General features: G+C 35.1%; 2 protein-coding genes across 2 annotated transcripts; both read right to left on the reverse strand.

Moving 5' to 3' along the window:
• Positions 1-2,901: 2,901 nt before the first annotated feature.
• LOC136797735 (lysosomal proton-coupled steroid conjugate and bile acid symporter SLC46A3-like) lies at positions 2,902-8,369 on the reverse strand. Its single transcript, XM_067054323.1, has 6 exons — positions 8,070-8,369; positions 7,215-7,527; positions 6,137-6,679; positions 5,508-5,591; positions 4,833-4,992; positions 2,902-3,751 (listed from the first exon to the last, which is right to left on the reverse strand). The coding sequence occupies exons 1-6, from the start codon at positions 8,298-8,300 to the stop codon at positions 3,565-3,567; spliced, it is 1,518 nt and encodes a 505-aa protein (XP_066910424.1). The 5' UTR covers positions 8,301-8,369; the 3' UTR covers positions 2,902-3,564.
• Positions 8,370-10,961: 2,592 nt separating this feature from the next.
• LOC136797736 (lysosomal proton-coupled steroid conjugate and bile acid symporter SLC46A3-like) lies at positions 10,962-19,834 on the reverse strand. Its single transcript, XM_067054325.1, has 6 exons — positions 19,571-19,834; positions 18,969-19,281; positions 18,228-18,770; positions 17,649-17,732; positions 16,372-16,531; positions 10,962-11,722 (listed from the first exon to the last, which is right to left on the reverse strand). The coding sequence occupies exons 1-6, from the start codon at positions 19,793-19,795 to the stop codon at positions 11,590-11,592; spliced, it is 1,458 nt and encodes a 485-aa protein (XP_066910426.1). The 5' UTR covers positions 19,796-19,834; the 3' UTR covers positions 10,962-11,589.
• Positions 19,835-20,599: the final 765 nt, after the last annotated feature.

Below are 20,599 nucleotides of genomic sequence, written 5' to 3' on the forward strand. Positions count from 1 at the left end.
TGATTGATATGATACACCCCTGTCTCACAGCAACTCGGTAGGGATGAAAATTCCTATTGAAATCCCAATGGGGATGGAAATTCTATTGTTCAAAGGTTAAAAATTCCAGTGGGGATGGTTTTGGAGTGCAATTTTTAAACATTTAATTTCGATTGGGGGATGAAATATAAGCCATTTTCCCAGTGGGGCTAAAATTCCAGGGTATTCTCCTACCGGGAACGAAATTTCCGCCAGATTTTCCAGTGGTGCTGGGTCCCAGCGGGTCTGTGACACAGGGGTGTTATGATGTTTGAATTGAATTCGATTTTGATCTCAAATCTTTTAAAGCTTTTCACAACTTTCTAACTACCTCTCTTTATCTCTACCATACAGGCTATAATCTTAATTTAAAACTTTTTACTTCAGGGTACCACTAAGGTACATCAAAACATCCTTGTCTCATTTCAAACTATATTTTTTGGGACTCTTACTTGCTTCCTTTTAGGGGTTTTTTGATCTCCCTCTTCACAACACAACTTATTGGAAAAATTAAGTGAAGGAAAGATAAAAAAATATTTTCTAATGCCCGAAAAACACTGTATTTTTATGCTCAATCTCCACTGAGAAATCAACTTCAGTTGTTTTTAGTTTGATCCACTCTCACTCTCAATTATCTTTTCACTTGATGCAAAATGATTTACCTATCTGTATCTGTAAAGCCTTAAAAAATATTTATTAGGACAACTCTTTCATTTGGTCTTAATTATTGTTGGTACTTCTGATTCTTATTATCAAAGAGCCTTCTTTGATAAAGCCCGTCTATAGCATACCGTTCTTCTATCTATCCCTTTAAACTTTGATGTTCTTTTCCAGCCTTCTTTTCTCATAGTCGACACAAATAAAACGAACAAAAAGAAACCACACTCAAACAAAATTATACGCGTCTGTAATACTAAAACAAATCTTTCCCTCATTCTGCTAAAAGTTAAAGTTAAAGTACAAAGACCATATGTTTCAAAATCCCCTTTGGGACCCTAACAAGATGGGGGAAGGGAAAAAAGAGTATAGTGTGAGGTGACTAGGTGAATGTATATTCAGATAAACGAAGAAGAAAACTCAAGGAAAAGATAAAAAGTGAAAAAGACTCGTCTAAATTAACAGATGGTTTTCTCTTCTTCTTGCAATCTTCTTCTTTTCATTATTTTTGTCTGCGCTTAATTTTCTTCTTCATATTTTTTATCAATTTTTCACATTCCTCTCTCTCGTTCCTCGTCCCTACTCTACTTTCCCAATTTTAAATGACTATTTTTCGTACCAATATGTTGCATATCCTTCGTAAAGTTAAATCACATTGCGAAAAATTCAGAGGTCTCTCGAAAGTTTTTGGTCAAAAAGATTTCACCTTGACTTTTAATTGAAATACCCCTGTCTCACAACACAAGCCCGGTGGAACTTCTTTCCTCAGTGGGGATAAAAATTCCAATGGGGATAGAAATTCCAATGGGGGTAGAAATTCTATTGTTCCAAGGTGAAAAATTCCAGTAGGGTTGGTTTTGGAGTGCGATCTTTGAGCATGAAATTTCGAATGGGATCAAATCAAAGTCAATTTCCCAGTGGGGCTGAAATTCCAGGGTATTGAACCACCGGGGAAAATTTTTTTGCCAAATTTTCCAGTGGGGCTGTGATCCCAGCAGTGGGTCTGTGACACCGGGGTGTATTGAAATACAGCTAAATCGAGCACATTTTTGCTACATGCATCTTCACTGGGCTTTATCACATTGCCGCCCAAATTGGTTCGCTTAATAACTCAAGAATAAGGCAAAACTGAATCAAAAATAAAGAAACTGCATCCTCTGACTGAACAACATAAACCATACACCAACCAGTAAAAGCTTTCACTCGTGTTTCTCTTACAAACAGTAGCCCAGGATTAGAATGTAGACGATAATTTTTCTCAAAAAATACTTGATGCAATATACTTCCCATTTTCATCCAAAAGAAAAAGAAGAAAAAATAACAAAAACTTAAAGGTCCCCAATATTAAAAATATTGAAAATTTTAAATAGTATAGACAAATATATAAAGGAAGATGAGAAAAATAAATCTGTACATAGCAATTACTGGGATATGGAGAAAAGGAAAAAGAAAAATCTGCAACACAATAGTATCTCGCTGGTTCCTATTTTTGGAGACTTTTTAAAAAATTTGAATTATTTATGTTGATGATTCCCTTATCAGACTTCACAGTTATTCTTATAAGAATCCTTGTACAACACCCCCTTCTCACAGACTTGCTGAAAAAATATTGGTCAAAATATCGTCCCCGGTGGAAAATTATACTCCAATTTTTGTCCCCACTGAAAATAATCAAATAAACAAATCTTCATTGCAAAAAATTATGCCATTTCTTCCACCCCCATTTATTTTTCTGACAAAAGAATTTAAATCCCCAGCCATAAAAAAAAATGGGAAAATCAACACCCATCGAGTTTTTCACCGTTAGTTAAACAGAATAATGTACTTTTTTTCCATCCCCACTACAATACCAGTCATAATATTTGAGAAAAAAGGGAATTTTAAAATCTTATAGCCACAATCGATTTGGAACCGCTCTAACTCTAGGTGGGAAAGGTATAAACCCCACCCAAACTGAAATATTCGATCAAGTTTAACAAATAGCCCAAAAGCCACTTTCTCACCCGGCGAACTATAAAATGCTAAAAACGAGGAATTAACCAAAATTCTCAATATATTTTGACCAATATTGTAAGTTTGCTGACTTGGAAACAACGGAACTCAAATCTCCGGTTATAAACACATGGAAACCTGATAGAGTTTCCGCTATTTTTACCTCCCACTGTCTGAATAAATCCTACCGGGTCAAAGGGAAAGAAACATTTCGAAGATAGCCTAAAGCACTTTTTTTGTGTCCAACAAATAAACCAAAATCAGCTCAGTATTACAGAAGAAAAGAAAAAACACCGTGAATTTTTCAGTTTTTGGTAGATTGAAGCTTTTTCACAGTGAACCTAAGAAATTAATAATGTGTGTCTTATATTATCCTATCAATCATGTTAGCTTGACATCAGCATTCAGCGAAAGTTTCAATGATGCCAAAAATCTCCGTTGCAAGTTCGTAACCACGTGGTTATTACAGACAATTAGGTTAGAGTGTATTGTCGGGGTAGTGTCCTTGTTATTCACAATATTCATTACGTAATGTTTTCTACGGAAACAAACCGGTTTTCGCCAATAGTGGCAAATCTTAAACATTTTTTTCTGGTGTAAATTACGAAAATTTATCACTACTAAACAAGTCCTACCACTGGCAATGACGGGCAAAGAGCAAAGATGAGACTTAAAATCATAGATGTGGAGTTTTCCATAAATGTGCCATTTTAAACTCGGTACTATTCACTAGAGATTGAAAGTCGATTTCATAACTTTGAAACCTCTTATAGAATAATCTTTTCATTGAAGAAACATCCCGTTTGTCTCTAAAATCGGATTATATTTTGATGCATCTCGCAATGAAATCCAAGTGAGATTGCTGCTGCATTGTCATTTTTATTCGTAATTGACCAATCAAATCACTAGTCCATTTCTATCATCATTTTCATTGAAAGCATTGTCTATACTTTCGTAATCTTCTCCGCCTTTGTCATCTTCTTTTGTGTCATTGCAATTTTTGTTTGTGGGTGGTGTTGGTTGTTCTGTGTTTTCGTCGTCGTTTTGAGTGTTACGATTTTTTTTTTCGACGTAGTAAAAATATCTGAAAAAAGAAAGACAAAATTTTTTTTCAAATCATAGATCTTCACAAGGTTGGTCTAGAAGTAGGGATAGTTCTATAATATTTGTTGATACTTGCAAGCATTGACAAAATACTATACTAGTAAAAACTATTGAAAAATTAAATTATAAATAGAAGATTTCCACGAACACACTGTATTTCACTACAGACTCTGAGTTTTATATTTCTACAATCATCAGTTGTGAAAAAAGTGAATATCCGCTCCTAGTTAGTTGAGCACTGTTTGAAGCTTGCAGACTCATTTTGTGTTTTCAATACAGCGTATACAGAGAAATTCGAGATTGTTATCTATCCGGGTCGGAACTTATTAAACAAGCGAACTGAAATCATCGCCAAATGCCGCCACAGACTAAAATTTCTCTTCGAGACTTTCGAATAATTCTTATTTTGAATTGACGTCAGAAAATTTTTTTGAAGACATTAAATTGTAAATTTTTATAAAACGTTTATTTCACTGAATATTGCCATCCTGGATGGCATGAAACCGTGAGTATGAAATTAAACTAAATCGTTTTCTTTACTCAAACTAGTCTCGGGTAAATTAATGCGTGTCCAAATTTTCGTTAATTTTTCGGAGGCAATTCCACCCCTCCTAGCATAATAAATTATACCTTTAAAGAAGTGCATTACGATGTAGAACATGAAAATCGGTGTTACTTAAATTTAGGTTTTGCCAATTTTGCGAAAAATCGCAAAAATCAAAAATTGCTGACGTCAGCAAAACTTGTTTTTTAAATAACTCCAGTTTGGCTAATGATATGAACATGAAATTTGGACCAAAGTTGCACATCATTAAAAGGTTCATTTTGAAAAATTATTTTTTTGAAATTTTGCTGATGTCAGGACTTTATTGCAAATTTTCGTATTTTGCTGATTTCTGCTGACGTCAGCAAAATTTGAAAAAAACGATTATGCAAAAATGTTTTTATTAATGATATCCGAGGTATAAAGCTCTGTTATCATTAACATTGAGCACTGTTATTGATTTTGGCTTACACAAAGCATACAGCTAATAAAGTTACTTACAAAGTGGAAAACTTACGTTGAGAAAATGATAGGAATGATTGTAGTGAAACTAGCAATAATGAACACAGCAGCAGGTTCGTTATGTTGATTCGTGTAAATGTAGATTGCATTGTAAGATAACGAGGCTACCAAACTGACGATGGTTTGGAAGAAACCAAGTACTGAAAAGACTGCACCTGTATAGGAGAAAATAATAATATAATAATAATAATAATAATCAAAGGATTACCAAGATATAGCGCCGAACCAATGTTGAGACACCAATGTCCCGGGGGGGGGGGGGCACTCGATTTCTAAATGATGGCATGTGCGGCCAAAAATTGGTTTGTGAAATCGGACCCTTAAATCAAAGTGAGTCAAATACAAAGATACATCAGATTTTTATTGTCAAACATGCGATCCAGCAGTCCAAACACACCCTTACATGGTATCCAACTAAAAGAAGACCCTTGTAGTGTCAGACCACCATGAGTGCCCCCCCCCCCCAGGGCCACGGTCCAAGCTAGGGTATGCGTAGAAAATATTGACTTGGGTCACTATTGCTGAATGCAAAAAACCTTTCATTTATCAATAGATTTCGAATAAAAACTTCTCATCTAAGGTTGTTGAAGCCTTCCACTGGAGTTGAATTCTATTTTAGGTAATTGTAACAAATTTTTTCTAAATCCTTTCTTCAATTGTATCTCCTTACCTTGTTCGTTGGCATCAACAATTTGTGAGATTATTCCTCTTGTTATTGGTTGTGCTGAATATGCAAATAAACCAGCTAAAATGGCTGAAAATAAAAAAGGTATTTTTGCAAAGTCTGTTTCTAAGATACAACAAGAGCCGTAAATATGGGGTTAAGTGTTTCCTTTTATTCGTCGAAAAAATAATTTAATTTTGGCTTACTCTGTACCAGAGGGCATCTAAAGTATCAAATAGCGTATCACATTGCCTCACTGCGGCAATGAAATTCTGTAATTTCCGTATACATCAGATCTGATTGCAGACAAATTTTGGTCGCGTGAGAAGCGTAAATAATACCAACTTTTCAAAAAGTTTAATTATTTCACATACAGAGAAAAATACTTTGTGTCTCAGTTTGTAAAATACAATTAAGGTTTTCTTCCTTAGTGGTTTCTTAAGCTAAGTGTCTACCAATTGGTAACGTTATTAATATAATTTTGTCCTCAAACAACAGATCCATTGTTTCAAGGCTATAGTATGAGGTACAGCAGAGAACTACATTGTAATTTAGAGAGCCTAAGACAGTATCTTTCAAAGTATGTATTTTTATTACAGTTAAAAGTAAAATAAATCTTTTATAAAACAACTTACATACATAAGAAGCCCATACACTTCTGGAGAGTGAAAATGATACTAAATAACCGGCAGACGATAAACAAGCCACAATAATGACCAACGGTTTTGCCATGATATACGGTAACAGTTTCACTGCTATTACACCGCCCACGCCCATTATAGCGAAAAGGGCGCCCCTGTAATATCCTATCCATGAAGAGGGCCAACAGAATGGAATGTTCAGTAAAATAAGAATTAACAGACTCTGAACACTGACAGGTGCTGTAAAACCTACAGTCGAATCCACCACCATGAGAAGAAGTAACTTTTTACGGTTAGGTCTCTTTCTGATAACGCTACCTAGCACCCGACGAGGGATGGTAAATAATGGATCTTTTGTTTCAGTTCTTTTCTCAGGCGGTAGTGATTCGGAGATGAATAGAAAACACCAGATCACGGATACGATTGAGATGGTAAACATCAGAAGAAAACAAGCAAGGAATCCAAATTCTTGAAGATATTTGCCGTTTGAGAAGTTGCTCGCTGTTATGGCAGCGAATAAAACAAGATCCACAATAGCTGAAAATATAAAACAAATTCAATCTTTTAGACAATCGAAGCTTCACTGAACAGATAATTGACTACTAATATATCGATATCGCTCGAATAAACATGAAAAATGGACATCCTATACCTTCTTAATCTGAAGGTTTGAAGAGCAAAAACCTTTTGGAAGCACAGAGTAGCTTATACGAATGAAAATTGCCAATACACGTTCTCCAGAACTCCAGAACTAGAAACACTTCTGTCTCGCAGACCCGGTGGAACTTTTTTCCTCAGTGGGGAAAAAAATTCCTATTGAAATCTCAATGGGGATAGAAATTTTATTGTTCCAAGGTTAAAAAATCCAGTGGGGATGGTTTTGGAGTGCAATTTTTAAACATTGGATATCGAATGGGGTTAAAATCAAACTCAAATTCCCAGTGGGGCTGAAATTCCAGGTTATTTTTCCACAGGGAACGAAATTTTTGCCAAATTTTCCAGTGGGGCTAGGGTCCCAGCGGGTCTGTGACACAGAGGTGTTCTAGAAATAAAAAAGACAAAACAAACTTACCTATTCTAAAAGCTCTATTATCCGGTTGCGTTCGGTCAGAAACATAAGCCAATAACGCAACAACAGCTGATAAATAATATCCACAACATCCCCAAATGAAATTAGCAACAAGAATTAAATATCTGCTCAAATTGAAATAAACAACGGCAGTGAGGATCGTCGACCAAAATGCGTAACCGATAAAGGCGATCATCATGACAACTTTACGACCATACCGATCGGCTAATGGGCCGAAGAAAAGAACTAACAAAATAGGTGGAATGTTTTGCGCTAACATTAAATAAAGTTGGAACTTGGATATTCGGTCTTGAACCTATAAATAAAGAAAATGGAACTTGTCAAAGACAAACGTTGAAAAGTCGTATTCATAATGGGCTCTTCCAGAAAATGTCCGTATATGGGGGGTGGAGGATATATTTTCCGGGGGTAATTTGGGTTGTTCGGGGGGTCAACTGATGCTTGTCCGGGGGCCAAAAGTCACTTTGTCCGGGGTAAATCACTGAAAATTGTTATATCCTCCACCCCCCCCCCAATTTTTTTTCTGGAAAAGCCCAATTGTGTTTCTAATGTTCAACTAAACAAGATGGGATATATTTCTTACCAAGCTAGAAAAAGATTCAAGTTGATATTTAGTGTATCTTTAGGGTGCTGGGTTCTTGGGTTCACAGCCTTGCAACTTTTTCAAAGTCTGCTGACCTAACAGAGTTCCAAAATAAATTAATCCTTGAAAAAATTTCCGATTTTATTTATCTGACATGGTTTAAAAATCAATTAGAATGGCCTAAGCCATATGCTAATTACCAGATTTTGAAACGTTGACGTCTTGTGCCAGTTAGTAAGTATAGAATCTCTTACCTCCTTCAAAAGTGTATGGCTGGTCGAGTTCAAATCACCTTTATTGCAATCACTATTAGCAGTATTTGAATTATACGTATAATTATATCCAACTTCGTCACTGAACACTTTATATAAATATTGCTCCAACGTTGGTCCAGAGAATAGGACACCATACAGATGAAAAACGAAAAGCAGTTCTGGATAGTAGCGTAAACTTCTGATGAACTTTTTGAATTTGGTAAACGCCATCTTGCGTGTATGAGGTCAATTGCTTCCTATGAATGCGTTGTTTGTTGAATATCTGTATGAAATTACCTTTTTATAAAAAAAAGAACAGTACAGCTGGCGCTCTCTAATTCGACATTCTACTATTCAATAGGCTCGCTTATTCGATGAAATTTAAAGTCCCCGTCAATAAGAAACTCTCATTAACGACGCTCCTTATTCGATAAGCTTCCTTATACCTCAGACCTCAGACCTAGAGAAACAATACGAAACTTTTATTGAAAAGTGTATATCAGTTATTTCAGCAAACAAAGTACCAGCTTTGAAAACCAAAACATTCTTATAAAATAATCCCAAGAGACAGACGTGTTTTAATGCGTAATAGATCAAAATTAAAAAAAAAAGCATCGAACGAACAAAACCGCAGAGAAACTTATCGATATTGAACTCAAGCTTCAACAGTCACACATAAATGAAAGACAAAAGCAAGAACTTGATGCTACTTCAAAAATTAAATCTAATCGTAAATATTTCTATGCCTATGCAAAGAAGTTTTCAAAGCATAAACCCAAGGTTGGACCCTTAATAGATCCGTCAACAAATGAACTTACAAATGACAGTAAACGTATGGCTAACATACTTCAGAACCAATACAGTTCTGTCTTTACTCAACCATTGGAGAGACACGACCTGAATGAAAATGACAACAACACTTCTCAACTATGTGATATAGACCTCACAGAAGCTAATTTTATCAACGAAATCAACACCCTATCTTCAAACTCTGCCCCTGGACCTGATGGTTTCCCTGTCATCCTGCTCAAAAAAGCCAGACAACAACTTGCAACTCCTCTTTGTCTTATCTGGAGAAATATTCTAGACAAAAGTCAAACTCCCCATCTACTGAAATCAAGCTACATCACACCAATCTTCAAAAAAGGCAACCAAGCTTTACCAGAAAACTATAGACCAGTCGCTTTAACTTCGAATGTCTCAAAAATTTTCGAAAAAATTGTCAGAAGTAAGATACAAAAACATCTTGAAGACAACAATCTTTTTAATTGCAACCAACATGGTTTCAGATCTGGTAGATCCTGCCTGAGCCAACTTCTCTCTCACACAGAACGACTTATCCACCATATAGAAAACGGCAATAATGTGGACGTGATCTACCTTGACTTTAGCAAGGCTTTCGACAGAGTCGACCATACCATTCTTCTGAACAAAATTAAAACCAATGGCATCAAAGGCAAACTGCTTGCTTGGATCAAATCCTTTCTAACAGGTAGAACGCAACAAGTCTCTGTTGACTACACACTATCAGAAAGGTCAGAAGTCATCTCTGGTGTTCCCCAAGGATCTGTGCTTGGACCACTACTGTTTCTGATAATGATACAAGACATTGACAAAAAGATATTACACTCTTTCTTATCATCATTTGCTGATGATACACGTATAATGAAAGAAATCAAAAACCATGCTGATATCATTCAGCTCCAAGATGACATGAACGCAGTCTATGAGTGGACTGGATTGAATAACATGAAATTGAATGGACTTAAATTTGAACATCTCAACTATGGTAGAAATGAAGAACTTAAAGAACTCTCCAAATACTTCTCTGATACCCAAAAGGTGATAGAGACCAAGACTACAGTCAAAGACCTTGGGATCACTTTAGATGTGGGTATGACATATGACAATCATATAGAAAATGTAATCGACAAGGTCAAAGGTATCAGTTCATGGATATATCGAACTTTCAAAACAAGGGACCCTACTGTAATGCTGACCCTATGGAAGACATTGGCAATCCCTCACATTGATTACTGTTCACAGCTATGGTCACCATCCAAGAGACACCAAATGCAACGACTAGAACAGCTTCAAAAATCATTCCTAAATGGAATATTCTCTTTACAAAAACTGAACTATTGGGAAAACCTTAAAACTCTAAAACTATACAGTCTGGAAAGACGTAGAGAAAGATATCAAATCATCTATACTTGGTATATCTTAGAGAAATATTCTCAAAATTTCAACCACTCTGAGAACAAAGGGGGTATCACCTGCTACGAAAACCAGAGACTCGGACGAAAATGCCACCTTAAAGAAGTAAATTCTAAACACAAAAACATATGGAGAGGCTCACTATCTGAAGAAGGACCTAAGCTTTTCAATTCTCTCCCATTCTACATTCGTAATATCACAAACTGCACAAAAATTAAATTCAAAAGACAACTTGACCTTTTTCTTTCCACACTGCCGGACGAACCACTGCTCCCGAATTATTATCCCTACAGGAGAGCGGATTCAAACAGTGTGAGAGAAATGGTGAATCATCCGATTTCCAAATTGGATGATTGAGAGACTCAAAGAACCCATCAAAAGTATCAAAGTAAGTATTCGATGAAAATCCAATTCCTCTTGAAGATCGAATTAGAGAGCGTCAACTGTATTGTTGGAATGGTAAGAAAGCTATTGAAAAGCCCAGTGATGTGAAATTCAAATTGGGAGCTTTTGCTCAAAATTAGGGAAAATATAAAAAAAGATTGAATTTCACCAATTTTCTGCTACATTGTAAGGGAATGATTTCAAAACCCAATTCATCGGTCGCACATGCTGTTGATTTGAATACCCAGCATCCCTTGGTGTCACACACAATTAAATATAGGTTTCAAAATATTTCCAAGATATTCTCCAAGATATTCAGTACCTTGTAGAGATATATATATTTCAAAACTAGAAACAAAACTGTAAAGACTCTCTTAAATACATTTATATTACTAAAATTTCTACTCTAATTATCATCTATCTACAAAAAATTATCTGAACGCGTGAATAATTATAAAAAAATAATTCATCAAATAAAAAAATACGAAAATCTATTGGAAAATGGTTAATCTACGTGAAAAATGAAATGACAACCCCCCCCCCCCAAAAAAAAAAAAGATTGCAAAGCTGTTGTAGAATTGATGCACGCTTTTCTCAAATGAGCAAATTATACATTTTCCCTTTTGGTCCCGGGACGGGCACTAATGCCCCTTTTTAAACGATAACGACCAAAAAGACATGATTTTGGTACAGTGAATTTTGGGGTAACTTTCATCGCATAAAAATTCAAGACTTTTTTTATTAATCAAAATCATTAAAGTCAAAAATAAACAAAACAAGACATTCTAGCTCAATTATGAAAGACAGACTGAAAATTTCTGCTGTTTTTGAATTATGAAAGTTACCCCTCATTTACCCTCAGTTGGCAAGACTTAGGCAATAGGGCCCCTGACCTGCAGGTATGGATACAAATAAATTATTATGATATGAGTGGATCATTTTCTTTAGCATCGTGTAATGATTTCTGATCGGCAGTTCGTTCTTCATTTGAGTTTTCTGCTTTCCGTTTTCGCTCTTTCCGTTCGTACGCGATATCTCTCGTCATGTAAATGCTGGAGAGGAAAAGAGTAGGAAACTATGCTGGAAGCCGTACCTATTCTGAATAAAAAATCTACCCATAGGAGGCGAGAATCTAATGAGAAGCGAAGCCCAGGGTTATGATACTACGCTATCTAAAAAAATACTCGTACATAATAATTTCCAAAACAAACTATTTTTTCCACACATACAATCTACAAATAGATACGTAGATATTTTCATGAACTCTCAAAAGGAAATATAATTTTTTTCTTTCTTTCTTCTTTCATTCCTGGCAAGATTCATTATAGTAGTTATCTATAGGAAAAACACATCACCAGGAAGAAATTTTCAAAATTTGCAAAAATCAGTTTTATTGACAATTGAATCATGCTTGATGTTGTTATCAATAATGTTTTTGTATGAAAAACATAGAAATATAAGGAAAAAAACCCAATGAAAATCTGCAAAAACGGCGATTTCCGGAATTTTCGACCGGAAAAAATTTTTTCTCAAAAATCGAACTCGGCCATTTTTTGAGCATTGCGAATACGCATCTTTCTGCAAAAAATCAGAAAAAACTAAAAATAAAAATTCGAGAAAATGTCAAAAAACCGGTTTTTCCGGCATATTTCCGGTATTTTCGGCCGGAAAAAAATGTTTTTCGAAAATCGGGCTCCGTCACATTTTAGATATTGTCATATTGCGTCAGTGTGTAAAATTTCATAAAAAAATATAAAGTACAGCTCGAGAAATTCAAGAAATACTGTCTTTCCGGCGAAAATAGGTTGTTCCGGCGACTTTTAAAATAGTTCCGGCTTCAAAAATCAGTTTTATTGAAAATTGAAACATGCTTGATGGTGGGCATTGCTATTAATAATGTTTTTGAATGAAAAAACAACCAATTATAAGGAAAAAGTCCGATGAAAATCTAGAAAAACGGCGATTTCCGGCATATTTCAGGCATTTTCCGCCGGAAAATTTTTTTTCTCAAAAATCGGACTCGGCCATGTTTTGGGCATTGTTAATACGCATCTTTGAGCAAAAAATCAGAAAAAACTAATGATAAAATCTCGAGAAAATGCCAAAAAAACAATTTTTCCGGCATATTTCCGGCATTTTCAGCCGGAAATGAATTTTTTTCGAAAATCTGGCTTCGTCACAATTTAGGTATTGACATTTTGCATCAGTGTGCAAAATTTCATGAAAAAATATAAAGTACAGCTCAAGAAATTCAAGAAATACCGTTTTTCCGGCGAAAATCGGCTGTTCCGGCGATTTTTAGAAAGTTCCGGCTTCAAATATCAGTTTTATTGACAATTGAATCATGCTTGATCGTGGACATTGCTATTAATAATGTTTTTGTGTGAAAAAACAACGAAATATAAGGAAAAAGTCCCATGAAAATCTGCAAAAACGACGATTTCCGGCATATTTCCGGCATTTTCGACCGGAAAAGATTTTTTCTCAAAAATCGGACTCGGCCAAGTTTTGGGCATTGCTAATACGCATCTTTGTGCAAAAAATCAGAAAAAACTAATGATGAAATCTTGAGAAAATGCCAAAAAACCGGTTTTTCCGGCATATTTCCGGCATTTTCGGCCGGAAATGATTTTTTTTCGAAAATCGGGCGCCGTCACATTTTGGGCATTGCCATTTTGCATCATTGTGCCAAAAATCAGAAAAAACTAATGAGCCAATCCTGAGAAAAGCTGGTAACAGACGGACGAACGGACGGACGGACGGACAGACGGACGGACATCGGTTAATTTATAGGACCTCTACCCCACCGGGGTAGGTCCAAAAATCAACTTTCAGCTTTTCTGTCACATGATTCTTATAACATGAAAATATATCCCAACCACACAACGAGCCAATGAATTGCTCATTTCTAGTATTTGAAAACTATGAAATCTGTCAAACTTCAAGATTCAAGATTCACTGTAGTAGGTACACTATCTCCAAAGAAAATACATAACACCAGGAAGAATTTCCGCATTTATAGCAGAAAAGATTTGCTTTCAAAAGTAGAAAATCAACTTTCAGCTCTTCTGTCACATAATTTTAACAAAATGAAAATGTATCTCTTTAAAGTAACCACGTAATGAGCCCATAAATTAGTCGCTTCTAATCTTTAAAATCGTGTCATTGACTAATCTCACATTTTGTGAGGTCGGCAGTAAAACATCGAAAGTAAAAAGGGGGCAATCAGGAGGCTAAAACAAGGGCGGAAGGCTATCTTAGGAGAAAGCTCACTTTTCATGCGCAGATTTTTTCAACTTTTACCTACTTACCAGGGGTTTTAACACCCCTGTCTCAGTGGCCCTAGTAGAACTTTTTCCCATAGTGGCGATGGAAATACCTATCGATATAAAAACAAGCTACAGTAAATAAATGACGTCATCTTTTAGCCAGCCTGTATTTGAATTCCTACACTCCTTTGACCAACCTCTCTAAATGCTTGACGTCATGAATAAAGTTAAAAAATGTAGGACAAAGTTATTGATTCTTATAGCTGCCAATCCTATTTTCTTTCCTATTTCACACAGCTCTACCATACAGCGTGCCCCCAAAAAATGTGGGAAAAAAAATTTTATAGAGTAAAATATTGAACAGATTTTGGAGAATGAAATATTAAGTAAACAAGTCATAAAATTTCGCAAAAATCATGAGGATTTTATTTTACATAAAAGTTTGTCCGCTTTTTTGGAACACACTGTAGAGTTAACTAAAATGCCCAGGTCCTTTAGCTTTAATATATACAAAAAACTTTCACTTTTATACTACTTTATTCAAAAAACCAAATGAAACAACGTGTTGTACATTTCAAACTTTATCACAAGCTATCTATCAAAACACACACCAACAAGCAGAGCGCAGTTATGACATCAGTACAAAATATCTCCTTTGTCCTTTGAATGTGTCAAGGAAAATGAGAAAAGTGACTTGCTTGGTAAGCAAAAATAGTAACCTTTTGATGATAATTAGAAGTTCGATGACTACACATAAACAGTCAGAATTCTTTGAACACTAGATGTTGCTATAAGGGTCAGGTTACACAGAGTTTCAAAATCACATGTTTGACATTAGACTGGATGGGGAAAACCTTTTCGTGCACTTACTGTACTAAAAAGTCGAACTTGTGCATTTCACTTGGTTTTTTGAATAAAGTATAATAAAAGTGAAAGTTTTTTGTATATATTAAAGCTAAAGGACACCTTAGTGAACTCTACAGTGTGTCCCAAAAAAGCGGACAAAATCTTATACAAAGTCATGACTTATGCGAATTTTTATGACTTGCATACTTAATATTTCACTCTCCAAAACCTATTCATTTTTACTTTATATAAAAATTTGCTCAAACTCAGAATTTTTACAGTGGCTCATATAGTTGTTGTTGAAACGTACCCAAAAATAAATCTTCAATAAATGAAAAAATGCCCAAAAATATTTCTCCCAAAGGAACAATTTTGGATAATTTTAGCCAGACCTGACCAATTTGATAGCCATTGGGCTGCTCCAAAGTTTCAAGCTCGCTTTTTCAATGTCAAAAGGTAAAACATTTCATTCTTTCAAGAAATTCGCTCTGAGTAGACCAAATGGAAGAAGAGACTAGGCTTCTCATTGTTGTAATAACTGAATTGAATTTTTATAGAATTTCCAACACTCGCAGCACATTGGCATCTATCAAAAATGATCTTTCTTCCCATAATCCAGTATGAACTAATAAACTAAATATCTCCAAGAGTAAAATCCCGAAAAAAAATAAAGTCAAAAGAGATTATAATTAGATCTATAAACAAAAATCAAAATCAAATCAAATCAAAACAACGACAGTTTTAACATGAAGCATACAAATCATCTCATTATGTTATCCTCTTTCCATTTTGATCATTAGGAAATGTGCTTAAGGATGTAGCAATAAAACTTGACCAAAACTTTTCTCATATGTTTAGATAGAAAACACCTCATACTTGAAGAGATTTGTACTGTTGTTATTTGCTCCCTTTGCCAAAATATTTGTTTAGGTCAAGACTCACATAAAATAATTACGGACACTTTTTACTTTTAACACTTAAATCACTTACAATGCGTTTTAATTTTTTTCGATTTTAGGAGGGGCGTTTATTCGAAGGGGCGTTTAAAAGAAGGGGGCGTTTATTGAATTTTTTTAGTCGAAACTCGAATATTTAGAGCAAATATACCATTTGTTTTAGTTCTTTGTCAGGATTTTAGTGCAAAATTCCTTTGGTTCAACGATGAAAACTGCATCGAAAAGTGCTCTGGTTACAAGAAATGACTAAAATCTTCCTTTTCAAACCCAATCAACACTGGTATTGAAGTATTAAACTCACAAGTTTCTAATAAACGCCCCTCCCCTAGAGTTTATTCGAAGGGGCGTTTATTTGAGGGGGCGTTTATTAAATCATTTTCCTTTTAGGAGGGGCGTTTATTCGAGGGGGAGGGGGCGTTTAAAAGAAGGGGGCGTTTATTCGAAGTAATACGGTGGAGGAGCTAACATCTCATCCTAGTGGCTGGATCAAAGAATGAAAGAAACTTCAACTTGTTTGCTGATCGAATATAAGACGTCTAGTACTTTATAGCAGTTTCTCAAAATTCAATAAACGAAAAAATGCCGACAGACAAAGCAGCTAAACTGCCAGGGCTGCTTGTGGATACTTACAATGCTAAGATGAATGGAAAAGCCAACGCAAAAGCGATTGCAATGAAAACAGCTTGTGGTTTTCCTTTCTCATCTGCCAAACGATATATCTTTTGATACGTGAATGTTGCTATGGTCTGAACCAGTGATTGCATAGCGCTTACGAAAGCATATAATGCACCTGAAACAAACAATATTGTAAAAACATAGTAACACAGCAGTTACATGGCACGAAACATCAAGCTGTGCTCATCTTGCACTAGCCCGGAGTCCACTTAAAGCTTTTTTTTATAGAATGGATGGCGCTTGATTATATCATTCAACTCCAAGTAGTTCTAGTGTTATTTGGATTTTTAATATTTTTCTCTCGAAATAGTCTACTGGACTCAGCGTCATAACAAACTATCAAAAAGCAAAGCTCAGCCAAAAGTAGACTCTAGTCCAATCTTGCACCCATCGCACCCATATAACGTTAGATGGACGTTGAGACGATGAGATACGTAACGTGCTCGCTATCTCATAAATCTTTCGTATGTCATCAGTCTGAAAAAGTGTCTAATGAGACCAATTTGAATTTAGTTGTTTTACGGGCCCGACCGACCCTGAAATTCCAAAAATCGAAATAAAAATAAAATTGATTTTGGTAGTACATTTTTGTTTTCATTGCTTTACAGACTGCCAAATGCTCAAAATTTTGGTAGTTTTTTTCAGGTTTTGGGAATCTCATGTTCTATTTTTCATTTTATCCATGAATTCGAGCTTTTTTGTCTTTTTATTTTCCATTTCGCATTTTTGTCAAGGTGTAGTAGTTTTTGCTGCCTTTTTAGGAGATTTTAAAGGTGAGATTCCACTTTTATTTTTACTTTTTCGCCGACCGACCGAGCCTATTTTTTGGGTAGCTTGGCCCTTAAAACAACAAATTAAATTGGCCTCGCCTAATCTTTTATATTAAAAGACTCAAAATGTTTCCCGAATATAATTTCACCATGTCACCATGTCACTCACTGCGTAATAATGGTCTGAGGATAAAATTAAAGAGCTAAACAAAAATCGCTTGCTTTTGAAGAGTGTGGATTTTAAATTACCTTGGTTATAGCTCAAAACCCAAGTGAAGATACTTATAATTACAATTTTTGCTTTATGTTAATGCAAGTCTATTGAGTTATCTAGTAGAATGAAATTTCAGGGTCTTTTGCTCACTCAGAACACTTTTCGAACAAGTGTCAGCAGGTAGGGATGACCAAAGAACTGAAACTTAACACAAATTATTTCCCTCGTGTCTGAGGGAATATTTTTACCTCTTTCATGATCTTTCACTTGATTTCCAAGCATGGATCGTGTCATGGCAGGTGTTGAAAATGAAAATATTCCAACAATGATTGCTAAAAATCAAAGGTCATAATGCAAAGAAAAATGAAAACTTACAGGCACAATAAATAAAGTTGGTCATTTATTTATTTTAAGTTATTGCCTTCCAGCTTTAAAATACAGATTAGACATCTGTATGATGTAAACTAGTTTTTGACAGAAAATTATAAGAAAAAAATATTCTTTATTCCGATTGGATCTTTATTCTACTCAAGTTCAATTCTTTATATCTAACGGCAAAGGGGGAGGCACAAAAGGCACATGGGTATTGCCCTCGAAGACATGTTTCAGGTATAGTATTTAAGTGCACAGTAAGGGCAAACAGGAGACAAGATGTCATGGTAAGAGTGTACAAAATCAAGGGTCCAATAAGTACAATTCCTGCTTTATATTGGCAAAGGTTTCAAAAATTACCCTATGATTACATCCCTTTTAGATTATGTAAGATTCAAATTCAGCAAAATGACTCAGAACTAAAGGGAATAAGGATGTTTTAAAAGAAGGCTTACCAATATAATACCAAGTCATTGTTTCAAAAGATCCAAGCAATACCAGATAGCCAAATGAAGATAGATTGGAAATCAAAATCACGAACGCCTTATGAAAAATCTTTGGAAAGACTTTAACCGCAAATACAGCACCAACACCAGAGATGAAGAAATAAGTTCCTCTGAAGAAACCAATTCCCTGGGATCCCCAGCAAAAGGGACTATTCAAAAGCCGAAGCAGTAATATAGGTCCAATGACAACCTGACCAGATAAAAACGAAAGAGCATCAATACTCAGTAACATTTTAAGTCTCCATTTTTGTGATCTTGGAACTTTCAATAACTTGTATATACGTTTAGGACTTTTAATCCAATGATATTCCTGCTTGGTGCGTTTTTCTTTGGGTAATGATTCTTTGAGGTGGATAATCATGAGAAGGATTGATGCCAGGAAACATGCGCCCATGAAGACGAACGTGTATAAGAATCCAAATGAATTGAGAATGATACCACTCAACATGTTACTGATTGCGATGGAGAAGAATATGATGAGATCAATAACAGCTGGGTGAAGAAATTAAAGAAAATACGTAGTAGTTGTTTATATTATATGAGGAAATGCATTTTTGAGTGACAAGTTTTTTGAATGTAATTTTTGCACTCTACGCAATGCTATTGTAAGCACACCAGGATTTATCTAGAACTTAATAACAAAATAAAACAGTACTTGAGACAGTTATAATAGCTCTCATATGTACTTACCGATGCGCATTGCTAGTTTTTCCTTTGGCACAATATCAGTCAAATACGATAAAATCGGTGATACTGTACCAGCCAGGAAACCTGTACATCCAGCAATAAATCCTGCTACATTGTACCATAAAATGCTGATACCAGTCAGCTCAATCATTACCAAACACAACATGAGTAACAGAAAACCACAGGTCGGTAGAATCATGAATGGTTTTCGACCAAATCGATCACTCATTGGTCCATAGAATAATAATGTGATCATTGGTGGTAGAGATTGGACGAGTGTTTGTCGTGTCACGAACCTGGACACGTCTGCTTGAACCTAATGATGAAAAATAAGTTAAGAAAAAATGTTGTTGTTAAGATAAAGAGTTTTAGAAAAAAGATTATGAAAAGAAGATTCTATAAGTTATGGTTACGTTACCCAGTTAAGCTGGGTGTCCACTGAAAAAAAAGTTCGTCGCAACTACATGTTGACAAAAATTTTGATCTAAATCTAAATTTTGAATCAGTTCATTTTGTATAGCCTCGTGCCACTTTATTCTTAAATGCTGCAACATTGTATGGCATCCAAAAGCAAGAAAATTATAAACGAAGAAGAAATTTAATACCTCATGCATCAACCGGGTGACATTATTATCTGTACCAGTATCATTTGGACATCCAGCTTTCTTATTTTCAAAATGATATTCCAAGCCATGTTTCTTACTGTACACTTTATAATAATATTGCTCATTAATGGGTTGCATCATCATCATTGCAAAGAATAAAATACAACCTATGAATTCTGGTCGATATTGTAAACTTCTCCATAATTCTTTGAGTAACATCAACATTTTTATGATTGTATCATGAAATTTAGTTTTTCAGCCCTTTAAAAAAGAATAAAGTTAAATAATTCAGACTTTTTTGAGAAATCAAATTTTAGAAAATGAAAATTTAGAAATTTTTTAAATGATCTTGCTTCTTCATCATAACTTTCTGAAAGGTTCTCAACTTCCCTGAAACTATCACAACCCCCCTTAGGGAGTTACCCCTGTATAAATTGACACCCGATATGATAATTTGGACATATTATGCTCATTTTAGCATTTCAAAAAGTTACATCAGAAACTCCTATAAAATCATAACCCCCCCTTAATTATTAGCTTTATCCTCTCAAACTTGAGAAAGTGTCAAATTCTTGGACAAGTTATAACCTGTACAAAAAATTTTATGAATCATAAATAAACATATGACAGCCAGTTGTTTCAACCCTTCTTCAGCCAAATCTGTTCCTCCTTAATTTTCCCAAAACGGCTGAAACAGAATTTTGGGCCCAGGACTTTTTGAAAAGACATTGATATGACGAGTAAGAAGAAACAAAGATTTTCCCAAAAAGGGGTGGTACAAATGGCCGTCACGTATTATATATTTGATTTGTTAATATTGTGCACAGGCTGTAACTTGCCCGAGTTTTGAAACCTTGAAATACCCTACATACTTGAAGCTTAGCCAGGATCTTACCGTGACTCCTGGTGACTCACCTATTATCTAATCTGATGCATACTCTGTATGGAAAACCCTGATCTGGAGGCCACTGTTGTGTTATTAACTTTTTTTTGTTAAAAAAACAATAGTAAAAAAGTTTTTGATCACGT

The sequence above is a fragment of the Clytia hemisphaerica genome, unplaced genomic scaffold, assembly GCF_902728285.1.
Source record: "Clytia hemisphaerica strain Z4C2 unplaced genomic scaffold, Clytia hemisphaerica genome assembly, whole genome shotgun sequence".
Taxonomy (NCBI): Eukaryota; Metazoa; Cnidaria; class Hydrozoa; order Leptothecata; family Clytiidae; genus Clytia; species Clytia hemisphaerica.